The sequence below is a fragment of the Tachypleus tridentatus genome, chromosome 8, assembly GCF_004210375.1.
Source record: "Tachypleus tridentatus isolate NWPU-2018 chromosome 8, ASM421037v1, whole genome shotgun sequence".
NCBI lineage: Eukaryota > Metazoa > Arthropoda > Merostomata > Xiphosura > Limulidae > Tachypleus > Tachypleus tridentatus.
The window spans coordinates 129,760,926-129,781,168 of record NC_134832.1 but is presented as its reverse complement, the minus strand read 5'-3'; the positions used below and the strand labels follow the sequence as shown (position 1 = coordinate 129,781,168).

The window sequence follows — 20,243 nt, the reverse complement described above, 5'->3', positions numbered from 1 at the left end:
ACATGTACATAATGTCAAAGGGTGGTTTTCAGTTAATCTGTTCTCTTCTGTCTCTCTTCTTCACTAGCTGGGACAATCACTCCTTGTCACGTTTCCTAATACTGCAATGGATAAGAGTGGGCCACTTCTTTCTGTCACTTGCCAGGGTTTCACACTAACTCGGAACAATTTCAGAAGCTTTCATATCTTTATTGCATGTCTACAATCTGTTTTTATACTTTTGGCCTAGCCTCACATACCAAATGATGCAGGCAGACCACAATCGATTTGCATCTTACTGGCTGGAGACTTCCTAGCTAAAGGCAAGGCCAATGGAGTGCGAGAATTTCTTCTACTATAAAAGGTAACTCATAGCACTCACCTCTATGCTGAAAAGGTTTAAACTTATAACCTATAACTGCTACCTTCTGTGTTGTATCCATGTTAATACAAATGGATGGAATGTCCTTTCCATTTATTAGCTGTAACATCCTGGACAGTTGATATAGAGGTACTCTACTGCACATATGTCAGTTTTACTGGTTTATTTCAATGGAAAGACAGCTTTAGTATGTTTGGGGCCAGTTCAATTAAAGGAGTTACCAGAACAGAAAAAATCATCCATCTCTGTTTTTTGAGGGTAGAAAATAACAAACTGACAGGAACTAGCTTTCAGGCTTGGGATGATATTTATAAATCAGGAAATACCTCAGTCATGAGGGTTTGGTGCAGAAAGTTTTTAACAGCTAGTGAGAAATATTGGAAATTTACTTATAAACTATCATGAAACAGAGAGCCAGCTCTTATAAACTTTATCCAAAAAATCTTTATTCAGTGTTGCATTAGCTTAATCAAATGTGAAAAAAAAGATAAAAGAATAATTACATAACAAATGCCTTCATCAATGTGTTAATTAACAAATAACACTCCTTATTGAATCTAAGCTTGTTCCACAAGTAGGAGATTATGAAAGGCACTAAGCTAAGAGAGATCATAAATATGGACACTTCAATGATTTTTAAACCATTGGCAAAACAACTTTCTTAAAAACTAAGTGGAACAATACACTTACTTTTTTGCCTTTATCAAGCATTATCCTTTCTGTGTCCTTCAACATTTCTTGTCGCCATAGGTCAAAAAAATAATTTGGGTCAGTATAGAACTTCAGACCATCTTTTCCATCCTCCCTTTAAATAAAAGTGAGTTCACAGTGAAAAGAAAATGAATATATTTATCAAATTTCCAAAATTGTATTGATTCATAAATATAAACTATTTTTAACACAAGTATTCAACTACACAGCTTTATAAAATGTTCTGATTTACAATAAAATTTGGTTGATTGGTTTTAATTTCAAGAAAAGCTACATGAGGACTATCTACACTAGCTGTTCCTAATTTAGCAGTGAAAGATTAGAGGGAAGGTAGCTAGTCATCACCACCCACATCCAACTTTTGGGCTACTTTTTTACTGATGAATAGTGGGATTGACCATCACATAACAGCACACCACAGCTGAAAGAGCAATCTGATTGCAAACCAAGTGCCCTAACCACTTGCTTTGCTAAGCCCTTACCAATAAAAACTGTGTTAGGTAAAAGCATAAATGTTAATAACTTACTACTATTATTAATCATGAATATCTAAGATTATAAAAATATAACATTCTTTTTTTTTTTGCAAATTCTATAGACTATGCATAAATTTTAATATACTGTACCATTCTTCCTTTGTTTATACAAAATGATGACTCATGATGAACTACGTATCACATATACGTTAATTTATAAGTAATTTCTCACTTTTGTTTGTTAATTATCTGTTGATTAAAGAAACACACAGTCTGAGTAGTCTTAATTCGTTCCTGACCAAAGAGGGTGTCCCCGATATCCCCCCTTTTTTCCCCCTCTCACAAAAGGAAGATTTAAAATATATGAAACTTGGTTGGTTGCTTAGCAGTTACTGGCATAAAGTAACTGGGCTATCTGCATCACACAACCAGCAGAAAGGTAACAAAGTAAAATCACTACAATATGTGAAAAGGAATCATGCTAAAACAAAATATAGTCCCATTCTAAAATTAAAATCTTGAAGAGAGATAAAAAAGACCAATGGCCCTCAAAAATTTTAAAAACCAACTGAGGTGGACAGTGCACCATAGCCAACAACACTGTCCAAAGTGATGGATGAACCCATGGTAAAAATATGTTTACAATGGTGTTGTCACTTTTGATCGTAACAACAACATGACAGTAAAATATGGGCTACTGTGACCTGGGTATCACATAGCCCACACATTAGTGCATAAATACCAGATAAATGAAAGTGATGAGTTGAAAAAACTCTGACCATTGCATAGTCTAGCCAGAACAACGTCCTCCTTCTGATCCTTATAAAAGCAAGACAGCCAAAGAGCAACAGAAGGTTTGATCTAGAAAAACTTATCATGTTGCTCATTCCAAGTCAACTGCCAAGAACAGGATAAGAACTAGCATGAAGGGTTCCAGGGCAAGTAAAATGCTAAGTAAATCAGTATAAATAGTACAGTTCATGTATTGTATAGCTTCTATGTGATCTGGGGCAAGATAAATGACGTACAGTTCAGCAGCAAACACAGAAACTGTAGAGGGGATTCTGTGTACAACTACCAAAACACAACAAACCATGGCAGAGTCTACAGTGTTACTTGATTTAAAACCATTCGTATAAACGGGAATGGAAGTATATCATTCGAAAGATGTACACCAAATAGAAGATGGTGCTTCCAATCAGGAGTTTCTGCCTTCTTCAGATGACCAAAAGAAAGGTCACATATAGCAATGGTAATAAGCTATGGTGGGATGGGCTGACCAGTGGAGACGACAACTTCATCCAAGAACAGATCCAATTCAGCCAACTGCACCTGGATACAAATGCCAAAAGGAACAATGGCAGACCATTATTCTCAAAAAGCATGTCCTTCTGAGGGAAGAAAACACAACTCCAGGTGGGATGCTGTGGTAAGGATCAAAGATCTACATCATTCAGTAAAGACAGTTGCAAACAGCAGAGGTATAGAGGAGGTTCATGAGACTCAGTGTACTAACTCTGGACTAGAGAAGTGTGGAAAGCCCCTGTGCAGAACCAAAAATTCTGATGGTGAACAGGGTCCAAAATCTTCAAGGCCAAGGTCCTGGCAGAGCCATAGACCAAAGACCCATATTCCAGTATTGATCAAATATGGGCATGATAAATATTTAACATAAAACATTGATCTGCTACCCAAGATATCGAAGAGAGGACACAAAGTATGTTCAGTTCCCTTGTACACTTGACATGTAGCTCTTTGAAGTGTGGAATAAAGGTCAGCTTATGGTCCAAGACAAGTCCCAAAAACTGTGCCTCAGGGACCAGGGGAAGCACAACTTTTCCGAGACAGAGTTAGGGATCAGGGTGAATAACCCATTGGCAGCAGAAGTGCATGCAAATAGTTTTGGAGTGAGAAAAGGTAAAACCATTTGCTGTGGTTCACTTCAGTAAGTGATTGAGGGCAGTCTTTGGCTGCCATTCAATAAACCTTACACTAAACGAGTGATGCGAAACATGTCAGTCATCCACTGATGGTATTAATCTTTATAATAAAAAGTGTAAAACTCAAGACACAGCCCTGAGGAACTCCAAGTTCCTGTGGGAAAGAATAGGAAAGTATCAAACTCACATGAACTTGGAACCCTTGGTTAATGAAAACGTGTTTACTAAAAAATGGGTATATGGACATGCAACCTGTATGAATGGAGGTCTTGCCATACCTCCACATTATATCATAAGCTTTTTCAAGGTAAAACAATACAGAAACAAGTTGTCACTTGAGAAAAGCTTCCCTGACTGATGTTTCAAGTCAAATCAGGTGGTCCATGGTGAAGTGCTGTCACTGGAACCCACACTGGGTGGGTGAGAAGAGGTTGTTTGATTCAAGGAACCAAACAAGATGAGCATTTACCATTTTCTCTTAGATCTTGCAGAGACAGCCTGTTAAAGCAACTGAATAACAGTTTGAAGGAATATTGGGATTCTTCAAAAACTTAGGAAAAGGAAGTACAATAGCATGGTGCCAAGCATAAGGAAAAATATTCTCCTACCAGATCCAGTTAAATACAACCAGAATAATAGCAAGAGAGGCAGGATAGAAATGGTGCAGCATGTCATAATGAATATCATTGGGTCTGACTGATGTACTGCCAGACCAATGAAGAGCAAGTTTGAGTTTCACCAGCATAAAGGGGCAATTATAATCATAGAGAAAAATACCCCCAAAGGTATTTTCTAGGTGTCATACACCCTTTAGCTAACAAATTACAACATTAAAAAATATAGCTTACAACAACATATATCAATAACCGAGTACATAAACATAAGAATAAAAACTTTACCATTTACTACTTATTATGGATCTACTTAGACTCAGGAACACACTTCACTAAGATTTTATCTAACACTATGTTAATTGTCCAAAACATAATTCATACAGCTTTCAAATATACATTTGTAAACACAAAAATAATTCAAACGGTAAAACAAGTTGCCTCAAAACTATTTTTATTGACTTGACTTTCCAAGCATGTACCACTGACAAGTTACAATATGTATGAAAGTAATTTCAAAAGCACAAACAGATGGAAAGATTTTTTTACAGTGGGTGTTACTAATTTACTGATATCTCAGAAAATACAAAAGATCAGAAATTCTTGTTTTAAGTTCAGGTTTGTTAATATCTCTAGTTGGTGTTTCTAAGTAATGAATATATATCCTAAAAATCAACACAATGAATGAAATAAACCTAAAAATAAGGGGGAGATAATTCAGACCAGAGAGGTATGACGTGACACAGTGAAACGAAGATTGAAAACTTACTTAAATATTTCCTTTTTAATTTACAAATAAAAGTTGTGTTAAATCTGAATTTTAAACTGAGTATTTATGTCAAGTCTAATGAAATACACCAAAAATAAGTTAACTTTTAAATGTAACCTCATAAAGTATCTGACATTCAAACTTTGACTCCACCTTTGCACATGGAGTTAATATCTGTATTCTCACTAAAAAGAACAAAGTGACTTACCTATATGGATTTAATTTATCCAAAGGGGGTGGTTTAGCACATTCCTCATATGTTTCATTCATAGCCACAGGGATGGTATCACGTGCTACAACTTCTTGATCATATATTAAGCTACTCTTAAATGCCTTTCTCAAGTGGATATCCTGGAGTGATACTATAATGAACAAAAGAACCTATTTAAAGTGTTTTAAATAGTTTTAAATATTTGTAAAAACATTCTTAAACTTAACTGAATACTTTCTACCTTATATACACTACATTTCAACATTCTTCCATAAAATGTTTTTTAAATAAAAATCTAATATTTTTATATATAATTGTAGATTTTTAGCAAACAAAACCTTTTAAATTCAAATTATTAGTGACTAAATCCAATTTTTACATCTAGTTTACAGCAGTAAGAGAGAAACTACAGTAATACAAGTTGTAAAGGACTTTCTGTAGATAAACTGTAATTATTATAACTCACCAGGATGATTAACATGCAAGTCCAAATATCAGCTTTAGTCACCTGAAGTTGGTCTTTCCAGTCCTGGTTTCGAGTTTTTTTATGTCACAGCCATTTTCAGAAAGTAAAGTAATTCAGGTTTTAAAGTGACCTATAGTCTAGTTTTGATCAAATAAGAGCACAATATATCCTTAGCATAGAACATTGATCTGATTCCCAAGTGGTGGAAGAGAGGACATGGAGGATGTTCAGTGCTCTTGTACATTTGATCTGAAGTTGCTTAATTTATGGTATAAAGGTCAGCTAACAGTCAAAGATAGGCCTCAAGGACTTTGTCTCAGGGATCACAGGTAGAACAACTTCACCTATACAGAGTTCAGGATCAGGGTGAACACCCTGTTGGTGGCAAATGTGCATCAAAACATTTTAGAGAGAGAGAAGTTAAAACCGTTTGCTGTGGTTCACTTCAGTAAATGACTGAGGGCAGTCTGTAGTTGCTGCTTAATATACCTCATGTTCGATGACTGATATGAGATGTGAAAGTCGTCGACATAAAGCCCGTTTGCAACAGTAAGAGGGAGTTGTTCAGTGATGGCATTAATCTTTATACTAAAAAGTGTGACACTAAAAACATAGCCAAGAAGGGCTCCAAGTTCTTGTAGAAAAGAATGGGAAAGTGTTGAACCCACACGAACTTGTAATCACCTGTCCATTAAAATACTTTTAATAAAAATGAGTAAATGACCACTCAACCCATATAAATGTATGTCTTGCAAAATGCCATACCTCCATATAGTATCATAAGTCTTCACACGGTTAAATAATATTGATACAAGATAGTATCATTTGAAAAAGGCTTCTCTGATTGACATTTCAAGTCAAATCAGGTGGTCTATGTTAGAACCCTGTCATGGGCAATAGGAGGTTGTTTGATTCAGAAAACCAAACAAGATGAGTATTAACCATCCTCTCTAAGGTCTTAAAACAACTTGTCAAAGCAACTGGGTGGTGTTTGAAGAAATCTTGACATCCTTTCCAGGAAAATTATTATTGCCTTGTGGGTTATTATCAACCCTCCATGAAAAGTGGGAGAAAAGTGAAGGGGAGCAAATTGAGAAATCAATAGTAGTAAAGGACTGACTAGGTGCATGAAAATAAGTATAAGAACTAATATTTGAGAGAGAAAGGCTGTGATCTGAGAGCATACGCTTTATGGAGTGGTCCCCTCCCATCAATATCAATACCTCCCCAGAGGGGATTATGTCCATTAACGTCCTCCAAAATTAAAAAGGGAGATGGCAACTTTTCAACCGAGTATCAAGGTCTGATTGATCATAGGTCTCTTCAGGAGACAGGTAGAGAGAACAAACAGTGATGATAAGACCCGAGGAAATACAGATGGCTATGGTCTCCAAGAATGTGTCAAGTGGCACATGCTGATCAAAAAACAGTGCCACCCCTTCATGCACTCAACCATCACACAACCTGTAATTTCTGTACAAATAAAGGTGACTGTATTGGCAGGTTTCAGAACTATTTCCTGTAAGGAAAGACATACAGGATAGTAGGAAGCAATCAGTGCTTTGATGCCACCCCGATTAGAATGTAAACATTGACAGTTCCATTGTATCAAAGTGGCCAAGGAAGTGGATCTTGGGGTTTCGTGGAATGAATGTTAGGGATAGAGATGGGTGTTGACAATGATTTATCAACTTTATTAACCTTGGAGGTCAAAAGACTTTTCATATGGTTGGGAATAATTCTTTTGGAGGAATAGAGAGATTTGTCTGCACCCCCACTGTAGTTGTGGAACAAAGTGCAGCAGCTTATGTCCAAAATAAAATGGTGGACAGTAATATTTGAACCTCAGGGTAAAGAATGTTTAGAATCATCTTAAAGTTCCTCCTCTTTTTATTCCAACCACTCAGGGCAAGAACAAACATAGGATAAGTGAGAGCTGTTGCAATAAAAAAAAACTAAGGTCTGTTCCATACTGATAAGAATTGTGGTCATTGCCACTGCAACAAGCACACATTAAGGAACCACAACATGATGTCTTTGAGTGATCGAACCACTGAGACTGGAAACATCTGAGAGGGTTTGGATGTATGGACATACCTTGCAATTAAGATAACTTGCCTTCATTGTGGCAGGTGAATGCAATGATGTAAATGTTAAAATTAGGACACTGGTTGGGATCATAATTCCATCTTTGCAAGTGAAGATATGCATCACTGCAGAAACCAGAGAGAATCTCTAACTCGGGAATGTTCTTCAAATCCCTCTCAACAATAACTCCTTGTGATGAATTCAAAGTACCATGGGGTATGACCTCAATCGGTATATCCCCAATAGCCTTTCAATGTAAGAGGAGTTCACTGTGTTTAGATGTGGATGTTTCCACCAATATATCACATGAGTAAATCTTTTTGACTGACTTTGGAGAGCCAGCAAGTCCCTTTAGTCCCTTCTGAATAACAAAAATGGAGACATTTGCCCTAAAGGTTTGTCTGAAAGAGAATGCAATATAAGAAAATGAGGTACAGGTGTTACAGATGTTAAATATTGCTGCTCAGAATCTTCAAGATGTGGTCATTTACCTATGGACTTGTTTTTGCTATTTTATTTAAGTTTCTATTTGGGGAATCAATAATTAAAAACGGAGCGTTTCAGCAACCACTGACCCCACCCATCAAGGAGCTCTTCAAGGGGATGCACTACAAGGCCAAACAAAGACACCACAACAACACCAGGGTTTTATGAGCACAATACCCAAACACCAGCATCAGATACAATGTCTACAACACCTGTTGAGAACATCCAACACTGGTACTTGGTTGACCCTAGCCCAAGTGAACCAGCCGACTGATTCTAAGAGGCTTACCCCAAGGCTGATTGTATACAGGAATTCAAAGTCAAAGTGGTGTTAAGGTTGAACTCCTCAGCCACCAGGATCCTCTCCTCCCCTTCAAGGGTCACCATGCACAGCAAACACGTGGGTGGATGTTTATATTCCAGAAGAGGTAAACTGAAAGAACCTTCCCTAGAACAGTGGTTCTCAACCTTTTCTGACTTGTGGCACCCTACGACAATCCAAAAATTTTCGCGCCACACCTGGAAAGCCGTAACGATTTTTTTAGACACACATTATACAGCAAGTGTTAAAAGCCTTAGAACAAAAATCACAGCCAAAGCAAGCAATATTAATGTCATCTGCACATTGACATTGAAATTGAACCTTCAGCCACCAGACCTCATCATGAAAAGAAAATTCAAGAAAGAAATTATTTCGATTTTTAGTTGGACAAGACACTTTAACACCTTTCCTTTTGAAAGCCATCGAACTTCAGTGTGATACAGTAGCTATTTGTAGTCTGAATCCATCGCCTCACAGAGGAGAGAAAATCGAGATTGAAGTGACTGAGACTTGATGAAATTCACCACTTGAATAACTTGATTCATAACAGACTGCAAATCTTTCAGCAAAGATTTGGTAGCAAGTGCCTCTCTGTGAATCATGCAGTGAACAATCCTAATGTTTGAATTTTGTTGGCACACCAAAGTGACGATTTCCTTCTTTTTTCCTTGCATTGAAGGACAGCCATCAGTGCAAATGCTGACAGTTATTCCAATGTAATTTGAAGAGCAAAATGTTTTTATTCACCAACTTGAAAATGTCTTGGCCTTTTACTGTACTTTTTAAATCTTTGCAAAATGAGTATTAATTTACGATTTTTCCACCTTTTATGAATCGAACAAAAGCCAGAACTTGAGCTTTTCCACTAACGTCAGTAGATTCATCAACTTGAAGAGACCATAGCAGAGACAATTCATCTCCAGGCACTTCGAAGTGTTCACAAATTTGATCATTCAAATCCTATGACAAGTCTACAATTCTGCGAAAAATTGTGTCAATGAACAGTGGAACTTGCTTGACCTTTTTGGCGACATCTGTTCCAAGCAAAGTTTCAACTATGATTGCTAACGCTAGCATAATGAATGATTCGGCCTCCGTATGCACTTTTGTTTTTTGCCAACAATTGAGTAACCTTATAAATTGCAATCAATCCTTTTTTGGGCAGCTTTATGTAGTTCACAAGTTTTCTTGATTGTTCGTGTTGTTGAGCCACGAGATTCTCAAAGTATTCTTTTGGTTTATCCTTCACAGCTGAATGTTTTGTTTCCAAGTCTCTCTTCAGTTTGCTAGGAACAAGTGCCTAGTTCGATAAAGCTGCATTACAGAGTAGGCAGAATGGTAATTGAGAATGTTCCGATTCCAAAGCGATAAAGCCGTATTCAATGTATTTGTTTTTGTAATTTCTGTTGATTCAACACATTCTCCTTTGCAGCACCAGACTTACTTAAATATTTTTCCATGGATAAATGATAAAGCTAATTCATACACGATAAGCACAAAGTTCTGCAGTTGATATAAAATTCCTACCTACAGCGTAGTAGCTGTGGCTTACCACAGAGTAAGAACATGTTCCAGAAAATAGTTTGATTGTTTAATGCATCATTTATGATGTACAAAGCACTTGTTGTGCCACAATTAAACTAACACTTGAACCGTTGCAGTCGAGAATGAAATTTAAGTGTGAACTTCTCAGTGCTTGAGTACAATGAAAACCATCAAATGTTTTGGAAGGTTTCAGAGTGTCTCTATAGTAGCTTTTATTAACTGATGCATTTGACTTGCTTGTAAAATCCCAAGAAAGTTGAATGTGTTTCAAAAACTCTGCGGCACACCTGCCAATCTCTCACGGCACACCAGTGTGCCTCAGCACACAGGTTGAGAGTCACTGCCCTCGGAGGTCCCCCCACCATGTACAGAAATCCACACTAAAGAGAATCACCACATTATGACATTTCATGTCGTTATGTCAAGACATGCTCGATCTAATAATCATGCATCTTAATAATTGTCCACAGCAAAAAGTCCAGTCATTTGACTGTCAACTTCAAAGAACACCCATTCCTCTATTCTATAGAACATTTAGTGTACAAGGACTAGTTTCTCAGCAATTGTTTCAAATGTCCAATAAAGTACAAATCCATAGTTACTAGTTACTGTATCCAGCATCTTTCCCAGTGCACCTTTATATAAAATAGCAAGATTACTCATGTCATTTTCCAATTGCTTGATATATGCGACACATAGCTTTGATGTTTTATGAGAGCAACTTGCTTTCTAGATGGAAAACCTTCTTGATTATGTTAAGTACTGTTGCCTGGCTCATACCAATGACTTTTGCTACTGGCCTTTTTGTTCATGGATTCTCACCATTACAAGGTTTTACACTTTGCCTACAGTGGCTTGGGAAGACTTGTTGCAGGTCTCTTCCCAGGTGGTGGTTGTGCCTCAAATTGATCATTCTTCCTCTGTTCTCCAATGCCATTAATATAGCAAATGTCCAGTTTTAGAAATTATAAATCTCTGGTATGAGCACAATCTGATTATATTAATATTCTGAATCACAAATGGTCGTGACATACCATTCCCAAAAGCAATCACTTTTTGTTGGCATCACACTGACTACAAAGCATCAAACAATGTAAAAATGTAGTTTTGATACATTCCTTTCCATTGCAATTGTATATTGGCTATGGATGCCATTTGATTTTGTGATATGCCTATTCAAACTCCTTTAAAATTGATGTTCTCAATAATACCTCTATCACTTTGCTATAACATTGGTTTTATTCATTTTAAGAGAGATATTATACTAATTTCAAATTAAACATATTCCAATTGTAAAAAAAAAGATACATTTAAAACACTGAGTCTAGATAGCAGCTGTTCTAATAAAAATAGAAGCTTAGGTGAATTACAGACAGAACAAAAATGAAAAGCTAAGACTGTACACATAACACTCTGTAATCCTCATCAAGTCTGACACATTATAATGGTTTAAATAATCATGTACATAGTAGATATTCCTTAATTCCTGTCTCGTGCTTTGTCTGGTAGCCTTAAAGATTTCAAATACAAATGACTTAAAAAATATATACTGCACTTCCTACGTATACCTATTCTATCTTAACTTATAAGCTTTCCTGAACCTACCTTCCTCCACACTGGAGTCTAACTGGGTCACCTTCACAGCCAATTTGTCTATTCGTGCTTGTAACTCGTTTGATCGTTCCACAAGTAGAGATGCTTCCCTAAGAAGGGTACTAAACATATTATCTGCATGCTTGGACAGAGATGACAGTTGGCGAATAATATTCGACAAAGTACCATTTGTAACCCATTCTAGTTCATTCTCTACATGTAAAGCTACAGTTGGTAGACCCTTATCTTCCAAATTAAGGTTTCCACGACTAATATGGACAGGTTTAATAAGGTGCTGGAGCAGTGGCATCTCTCTTGTCCTAAATAAAATCTTAGGGGAAAAAAAAATATTTACATCAGCAAGTTCTAGCAAAAAGTTTACTTATAAAATCAAATACAGGATTCTATTCTCAAGAGCATTTTATGGATTTGGCTTTACCAGAGAAAAAAGATGTGAGCAAAAACAAGTAATTTACTACTTAAATCTAATACACCTACTTATTTCAGGTATGATCACAAGGAAAAAAAAAACGTGTATAGAAAAATTAAAGTAAAAATTATCTAACAGTGTCATTTTAAATTATTTTTCAATACAGTTAGAGACAGAATTGTCAATCCTAGAAACAGCTATCCTTTTGATTCAAAAGAAGCTCAATGTATCAGAGCCAAAGATGATTTCTCTGCTAAAACTTGTATTTGTCTTACCATTATCAACATCAACTATGAAAAACAAGGATACATCACCACTATCAATTCTCTTAATAATCTTAAACACTTCAATTAGATCCTCCTTTTATTCTTTTTTTGAGAGAAAACAGGTTCAGAGATCTTTTCATATGATAACCTTTCCATCCCAGATATTATTCTTATAGTTCTTCTCTGAACCCTTTCTAATAATTCAATGTCTTTTTTGAGGTAAAGAGCTTGAGCCACCCCACAAAGATGGCATGTTAAATTTCCCCAATACAGGTATTCTGAATTTTATGTGATATCCATGTGTAATTTTAAAGGTGGTTGGTTAAGATATTTTGAATGGCAAGATTATAACTGAGAAAAAAAAATCATGACATTCAAACTTTGTATGATGCTTAAGAAGCAAAATTCAATGGGTAAAGCCAACATAAAGTTCAGAACTAGCACACTAATGTGTCATGCTCACAGTAATGACTATAAGACTACAGTACTGGCCAAGACTATGATTCACAGATTTCAGAAAGTTGTACAAAATGTAATCTATATAAAAAAAAAAAGTAGCATTTTACTTGCACTTCAAATTGTGTTCGTGTTAGCAAAAGAGAGTATTGCAATTGCCAAATATGGGAGTCTGCTAAAATTACTTGACAAAATACACTTGAAATGCCAGAGTAAATTTAGTTAGTTATTCATAAAAAATTTGATAATAAACTGTTGAAATCTCTATATGTGTATATTTTATATGAAGAAAGCACTGATATTAGAGTTAAGAAATTTGTTGTGTTCAGTAGAATTTTGGACTCAGAATCATTGAGGCTCAACTCACTTTTTATGCAGTTCACAGAGCATTTCATGAAGAACTTTCAAGTATCATGAATGAAAAGAAATGGGACTTGGTACTGATGGAGTCAAAGTTATGACAGGGAAAGGTGAAAATGTCAATGGATACATGTTGGGTGAAGCAGGGATTCGAACCCATGACCTTCAGATTATAACTCGAGTGCCTTAACCACCAGAACATGCCAGGTCCACTGCAAGTTTACTGTTCAGTTTGGAAAATGCTGTTAAATATTTCTGAAGATAAAAACTAAAATACAATTTGCACTGTCATCACCAACAGCACATTGCTTGGATAGCTTAAGAAACTGACCAACACATCAAGATCTTTTTTTTTTCCCATAGCACTTTCAAAATAATTCTTTCCAAAATTATACTTACATTTCAAAATGTAGCATTCTACATGCACTACACTACATTTATTATAAATAAAAGCCAACTGCCATTCATTCACCCACTATTTTGCAAGACAGTACCATCTTCCTCATAGCCAGCAACACCCAAAACTGTAATGTTATCAAGAAATTTAAATAATTATTGATCATTCCTTTGTTCATATCATTGTATAATTTTAGTATAAATACATGTAAATCTTGATTCATATGTTGTCTTATTCAGACCTTATGTAAATGAAAATGTGCAAATTTGTCCATTATTACATAAAAAATAAGTTAATTTCTAAATTTCATTATCCAGGTCACAAAACCAAAGTTTGAAGGGAATAATGGCTATTTCCTGTACTTTTAAAACATAAGTAATTAAGAAATAACACATACTATCCAGGAACAAAATCTGTGTTACATAATGTTATTTTTATCACCAGTTTGTCTTCTTACTAAAGTAGTAAAGTATCTTTAATTATATAAAACATACAAATAAAACTATTATAATTGACCATAACTAGTCTTTGATGTATACATAATGTTAATAATACAATGTATTTAGCCTGATTTATACAATAACCAACCTATAACAATAGATTGAATTTAAATCAATGGATCAAAATTTAAATAAACAAGTTAATTCTTAAAACACAGAGAGACTAACTAGTTTTTAGATTACACTTACTTAATAAAACAATGTATTTAACCTGTTTCATCATTTACTTTTGGGTGAAGACAAACTAGTAAAAACAAAACAGTAATATAATTGTTTTTTAAATGTTGGTTTTAAGAGTAACAGTTGCAGGGATATAACAGAGAAGTACCTTGATGTCCACAACTTGAACAGGGTTTAACTTACATTTTATATATAGCCACACATCCCCCATTTATTAGTATAATACTTTATCCCTGTTAAACAGCTTATAACCTTGTATTTAAAAGATATTCCTGTCATAAAGTCTGTCTTCATTTAGCCAGGTTTTAGCTATTCCCATTATATCAAAATACTCTGTTTTGATCAGTGCTTTAAGGTAATCAATTTTATTTCTTATACTTCTTGTATATTAATAACATCAAAACTACATTTATACCTTGTTCACACAATAATGCTCTTTACACCTATTTTTTCATTATTTTGACCTTCTCCACTGTCTGATCCTATGTTAACCTTTGAAAATTCAGGATTAATTACCAAACATAGGAAGTGAAAACACAGTGATGATGGAGTAATCATAGTTGGAACAGTACACTGAAAATTCTAAAGAATAGAGAAACCACTCAATAGAAAGAATCCATGCAGAAGTGGAATAGTCAAACCACTATCAGGGTCCGAGCATTTGAGACATGATAGATTGACAACTGAATGAGAATGTCTAGAGCCAGAAAAAAAAAAAAAGGTCATAGGGACAAGTTGGATGGAGGAAAAAAAAACAACAGAGGTGACTAAATGGAACATAAGACCAGATAGGTTATGATGGCAAGCCTGTACGATAGCAACAAAGAAACCTCAACCCTGGAGAACCAGATGCTGGAAATGGATCCAGTAACCAGAACTGCACCACACCACAACAGATGCAATGGAAAAATGCAGTTGTATAATTTGTTGTCATCAAGTGGAAAGCCAATATAAAGTGTCACCGATACTGTACTCACCATGGACATAGAAACCCACATATGGTAAGCACAAGGAGTATACAGACCAACTTACAAACCTTGAAATACTCCATATAGATCCAAGTTTGGATGAGGAGAGGGAAAGAGATGTCCATGGTCATGTGGGATTGTAAGCCATCACGACCACAAGGGATGATAAAATAGTTTCTCTCTGAAGATACCTGAACTAACATGCCAGGGGAAACCACAAAAAGAGTACACATATAAGCCTATCCAAGAGGAACAAGGGATAAGTCCTCAAAAAGACTCAAGAAAGAGACAAAAGAGTCCAAGTATAAAAACCTTCATGTCACAAAATGAAAGCTGACTGAGCCTGCCCCTTTAAAAAATATAGTGTGGGTTGAGACTGAAATGAGCAGCTAAAATCAATCCCCCAAAATGAGACTACCCCTAAAGGAGAAAGGAAGTCACAATATAGCCACAGTGGAAGAGTCAAGTAATGAACAAATGTCCATAGAGTAGTGGAACAACAGGCCTCAAGAATGTAACCTGAAACTAAAATGCTACTGACCCCATTGAAAATGACTGGACCATATTATGAGTAATCTGGAGAAACTCTGTGGTTACAAAGGCAAGAAACTAAATGAGAAAAAATTGCTGATAAAAATTTACATCAGTTCAATGTATCAGTGTATAAGAAATACCCCCAAGAAAACACGTCATAAAGAAAAGATGCAAAGGACCTAGAAAAGGAACATTGATTGAAGCAAAAGTCAGACACAAAATTGAAGAAACTGGGAGCAAGATGGAAAACAAGTGTGTGCAACTCATACATCACACACTCCAAAACATAGAAAATCTTTTGATATTGCTTTAAAACTTAGAAGTGACACAAATTATAATTAATCTAAACATTTGTGAGCATTGCATCCACAAACAGATTTGCGACTGAATTTTGAAGTTTTCTTTTCCTTTTTTTTTTAATGGTTTGTTTTCTTAATTTCTTGTATCAAGCTTGCTAAAGTTGAGCCAAAGTTACATAGTTAAATTAAAAGTTTTGAAGTTGTGGCAAGTTTTCAAACAAAGTCTGGTCTTGCTTCACTTACTATTTGTATAAAAAATAATCAAATAAAAAATATGAGTGAAGAAATTGTTACTATTTTACAATGAAACTGTTATAATACATAAAAGCCAAAAATATTCCTTGTAAATTATAAACAATTGGTTTCTTTTTGACTTTCACACAAAGCTACACGAGGGCTATCTGCGCTAGTCATCCCTAATTTTGCAGTGCAAGACTAGAGAGAAAGCAGACAGTCATCACCACCCACCACCAACTCTTGAGCTACTCTTTTACCAATGAATAGTGGGATTGACCATCAAATTATAATGCCCCCATGGGTAAAAGGGTGTGCATGTCTGGTGCAACAGAGATTCAAACCCGCGACCCTCAGATTACAAGTCAAATGCCTTAACACACCTTGCCATACTGGACCTTATAAATGACAATATCAAAGGTATTTTGGTTTTCTTCACTACCATGGGTAAGCATTCTTCAACTGGATATTACTTAACAGTATTTTGTTTATGTTACTGATTAAACTATGATATTTTGTAGTATTCCAATATTTTTATTTTCAAGAGAGAGAGACATAATTAAAACGTTGTAATATCTGAATTTACAAGCTTAACATGTATTCTATTCCTATTCACGATATGTATCAGACACAAAAAAACTTTCCTTGCAAAGTAATAGTCACTTGGTAGCAGTCCACAGCTGGCATAATAAGTTCCCTGTACAGTTTACAGTTATTCATTTATTAAAACAATCATACTTGACTAATGTCTAGCTAACAATCGTTCAGTGCTTAATTTACCACTACTTCTAACCCATCTTCTTTATCCTTCTACACAATTGCATACTAATTTGAATTTGGCCTATTATGTGTTTATAATAAATAATGGAGAATAAGGCTGCTACAAATTTCAACTGTGCAGGTGAAAACTTTATTCACTATGTATAATATTAACATTTATTAATAAACAATTATTTCTCTCACATAAAAAGTAAATAAATTCAGATTATACGACAAACCATAGTCTTTTACTTTGTTTTTTAAATGTGCTAAAAAAAGCATTCAACGTAATATCAACAATATAATTCATTAATAATATCATGAAGGTAAAAGGTATTTAATTAATCTTTTATTCAAATCACTCTGGCCTGACCTAGTTTTCTTGCTAATAAAGTACTGAGCTTACACACAGATTTTAAAGTAAATTCTTTTTAAAATAACTGACAGTGTGACAAGTCTAACTAGTCAAAACAAATGTTACCACTAAATACGGAAAAAAAAGCATGCGGAAAATCTGTTAGTCAAACTTACCAAAGTGACAAATGGTAAGCATATATAAACATTTTCTGATAATTGAAGGTAATTTAAACTTGAAATATTATTTTAAGAATAAACAATGCAGTACAATAATTCTGATTTGTTACAACACAAAATAAATTCACCACTGATGCTATTGCCTTTACGAAAGATGATAGTCTCAGATTTGATAATGACTGAGACGAAACAATTTATGCTTCTCGCTATACCGCTAGGGAAATTACTAATTGAAATGTAGTTAATTTCTACAAGAAATGTCAATCAATAATCTACGGTTTGTTTGTTTATTAAAATAGAAAAAAAAATCATATTCCAAACTCTAAAATATACAAATAAAAATTCTAAATTTAAGTTATTATTTCTTAAATAAATAATGCTTGAGGCTCCCACTTCAAATCTATATTATTGCTTTCAAAATTCTGCGTATCCTACGATTATGTTATCTGCATTTATCACTAAGATGTAATTATATTTTTGTCATAATAAAAGGTTTGTATTTACAATTTTATTTCACATCCTCGTAGCGCCAAACATGCTCGCCCTTTCAGCCGTGGGGGCGTTATAATGAGCGAAATTAAAAAAACAAACAATCAGTTCTATTTGTTTGTTTGTTGTTAAGCGCAAAGTAATAATTATTAATGGGCCTTCTGTGCTTTTCCCACCATGTGTATCGAAATTTCATTTTAGCATTATAAGTTATCAGATTTGCTACTGAACCACTAGGAGGTTCACAATTTTTAAAATGCTAATAATTTTTTTTGAATTTCGCACAAAGCTACTCGAAGGCAATCTGTGCTAGCCGTCCCTAATTTAGCAGTGTAAGACTAGAGGGAAGACAGCTAGTCATCACCACCCACCGCTAACTCTTGGGTTACTCTTTTACCAAGAAATGGTGGGATTGACCGTAAATCGGTAACGCCCCCATGGCTGACACGGCGAGCATGTTTAGTGTGACGAAGATATCTGCATTAAGAAGATCGTCGCACCAAAGATGCGACGGGGATGCGAACTCGCGACCCTCGGATTACGAGTCGCACGCCTTAACGCGCTTGACCATGCCGGGCCCATGCTAATAATATGTTATCTGTACGTAATGACATGTTACATAATTTTGGCCTTTCCCATTTAATCTATATATAAAAAAAAAGAGAGGTATATGCTTTTTGTTTGTTTGTTTTGGAATTTCGCACAAAGCTACTCGAGGGCTATCTGTGCTAGCTGTCCCTAATTTAGCAGTCTAAGACTAGAGGGAAGGCAGCTAGTCATCACCACCCACCGCCAACTCTTGGGCTACTCTTTTACCAACGAAATAGTGGGATTGACCGTCACATTATAACGCCCCCACGGCTGGGAAGGCGAGCATGTTTGGCGCGAACCCGCGACATTCAGATTACGAAGCGCACGCCTTAACGCGCTAGGCCATGCCAGGCCCTAGGTATATGCTATCATCTGTAGCTTAGTACAATAATTTTTTGATAAATAAGTGATTAATAATAATAACAGTTTTGTAACAACAGGTTTGAAATAAAACACCTATGAACGAGTTAGAATTCACATTATTAGCAGAAACGATTATATTAAGATGTTTTTCATTTTATTTTTGATTTCAAATTGATAAAAAAAATTAGAAGTCGTTATTACCCGTGCAGCGGAAAAACAAATTTGAAATATGGTAAATTTGTTGTTGTTGTTTTTTGCACGGGTAATAATGATTTTTATTTAATTTTTTTTAAAAAATTGAGGGAGATACGAATGATGCAAAACTTTTCTCAGTCATTTAACAAAAATAATTTTTGAACGAACAGTATAGCTGTGAGTTTCACCAGAAAGTGAGAGAAAAGGAAATTCCTACTCTGGAAGAGCAACACAAAACGTAAGCAATATTTTTCTCAGGCTTAACTAGCCTTTAATAAATGTTGTTTAAGACGTGCAGTGTAGGTAAAATCATATGTAGAATTAAACATGAACTTTTATCTACGTTAAAACACTTTTATTTGCGCGCTTTCAGCCCTCTTACCGAGGCCTTCCTGAGGTAACGATGTACTGAGCGATAAAAATTCGTTAACTGTGCAACTCCGTTTTAAAATAGGTATCTAAGCGATGGTTGTCGTTATAATTAAAGTTTTGGTATTGAATCTTTCAAATATATAGAACTATAATCAGTTTATATGAATATAATATTACTGTTTGTTGTCTGTTGTATACCCATGTAACTACTTCATAGAGCGTGAATAGATTCTCACCAAAATTAGTGCCCCCCAGTGGCTCAACGGTATGTCTGCGGACTTACAACGCGAAAAACCGGGTTTCCATACCCGTGGTGGGCAGAGCACAGATAGCTCATTGAGTAGCTTTGTGCTTAATTCAAAACAACAACAACCAAAAATAGTATGGAGGTTCATTAGGTCACTTTCTTCGCGACCCGACATGGCCAGGTGGGTTAAGGCGTGCGACTCGTAATCTAAGGGTCGCGGGTTTGCATCCTCGTCGCACTGTTATTCACTGGGTCCATGAGGATATAAAAACAAATGTTCAGTTCTGCATTTTGCAGTTTTTATTGCGTTTTTGGACCTTTTACCAAATTTAACATAGAGGTCCTTTAGGCCTATACAGAGGTAAATACAAATTCTCAGCTTTGCGGTTTTTTATGGGCATGTTTGCGTTTTTATCACTATTTCGCCTGCTATTGAAAGATCTTCACCATCTTTGGCACGAAGGTTTGTTGGGTCCACAAAGAGATACTT

The 20,243-nt window shown here is 35.4% G+C and overlaps 1 protein-coding gene across 3 annotated transcripts in view; it reads right to left on the bottom strand.

Annotated features, from left to right (window-relative positions):
- LOC143223484 (actin-binding protein WASF3-like) overlaps positions 1 to 17,677 on the bottom strand; it is a 50,372-nt gene extending 32,695 nt beyond the window's left edge. For 2 of the 3 annotated variants that reach the window (XM_076451530.1, XM_076451533.1), the window contains exons 1-4: positions 17,494 to 17,677; positions 11,592 to 11,910; positions 5,077 to 5,230; positions 1,052 to 1,166 (exon numbers count right to left, since the gene is read on the bottom strand). In XM_076451530.1, the coding sequence (XP_076307645.1) occupies positions 1,052 to 1,166; positions 5,077 to 5,230; positions 11,592 to 11,889 (567 nt within the window). In that variant the 5' untranslated portion in view covers positions 11,890 to 11,910; positions 17,494 to 17,677. Of the gene's footprint in view, positions 1 to 1,051; positions 1,167 to 5,076; positions 5,231 to 11,591; positions 11,911 to 13,490; positions 13,616 to 17,493 lie in introns of all 3 variants that reach the window. The other variant, XM_076451532.1, reaches the window with a different exon arrangement.
- Positions 17,678 to 20,243: the final 2,566 nt, after the last annotated feature.